Source organism: Dasypus novemcinctus, chromosome 10 (genome assembly GCF_030445035.2).
Source record: "Dasypus novemcinctus isolate mDasNov1 chromosome 10, mDasNov1.1.hap2, whole genome shotgun sequence".
In the NCBI taxonomy this organism is placed as follows: Eukaryota; Metazoa; Chordata; class Mammalia; order Cingulata; family Dasypodidae; genus Dasypus; species Dasypus novemcinctus.
The window spans coordinates 10,719,999-10,720,766 of NC_080682.1; the positions used below are offsets into that span (position 1 = coordinate 10,719,999).

The 768-nt window shown below is 57.9% G+C and overlaps 1 protein-coding gene across 1 annotated transcript in view; it reads right to left on the reverse strand.

Annotated features, from left to right (window-relative positions):
- The window catches only part of STIP1 (stress induced phosphoprotein 1), a 197,863-nt gene extending 197,764 nt beyond the window's left edge, over positions 1-99 (reverse strand). Inside the window, exon 1 of the mRNA XM_071217860.1 lies at positions 82-99. Within this exon, the coding sequence (XP_071073961.1) occupies positions 82-99 (18 nt within the window). The remainder of the gene's footprint in view (positions 1-81) is intronic.
- Positions 100-768: the final 669 nt, after the last annotated feature.

Here is a 768-nt window from a genome sequence, read left to right on the forward strand (position 1 = left end):
TACAGCCCTGTCTTTAGGATTCAGTCAGATGGAGGGAGTGGGGGAAACCCTATCCGGGCATCCAACCACAGGAGAGTTTACCAGATGGCAGAGTCGCATGACTTCCAGACTCACCCCATCTCTTCCCCCTCCCAGGAGAGGGGCCAAGCTGGGGGACCAAGGCATACAGGAACACCATGGGCCCTAGAACAGCCACAGTCCTCCCAGGAAGGCCATGGCCAAGAGAAGCCTCAAAGTGGGGGGATGGCGATCCTCCCCCAGGGCGGATGGCAGAGCTGCAGTGCTCACATGGCCCACATGCAGTCAGCCCCCAGTCATGGTCTAGAGAGGGTCTGACAGCTCCAGAGGCCAGGCTGACTGAGCAGGCTGAGGACGCCGGGGCCACCGCTGGGCCATGAGGCTTGCCTGCAGAGCTGAGCCAGCAGAGGCAGAAAGCAGGCAGAGGAGGGGCAGAGGCAGCAAGAGGAGATGCTCCACCACCCACCCTCCTTGCTGGGGGACCCATCTTCCTGTGAATACCTTATATCCCAGTTTGCCTGACGTCCCAAGGAGCCACAGGGGCCAGCCCCTCCTGTGAGGTGGCCTCACAGCACCAGAAGATGCATTAGTTTCCTTATTGGCTGCTGTTAACAAATCACCACAAATCTAGTGGCTTAAAGCAACACAAACATTACCTTACAGCACGGGAAGTCAGAAGTCTGGTATGGGTCTCACAGGACTAAAAGCAAGGTATCAGCAGGCTGTGTTCCTTTCTGGAAGCCCTCGGGG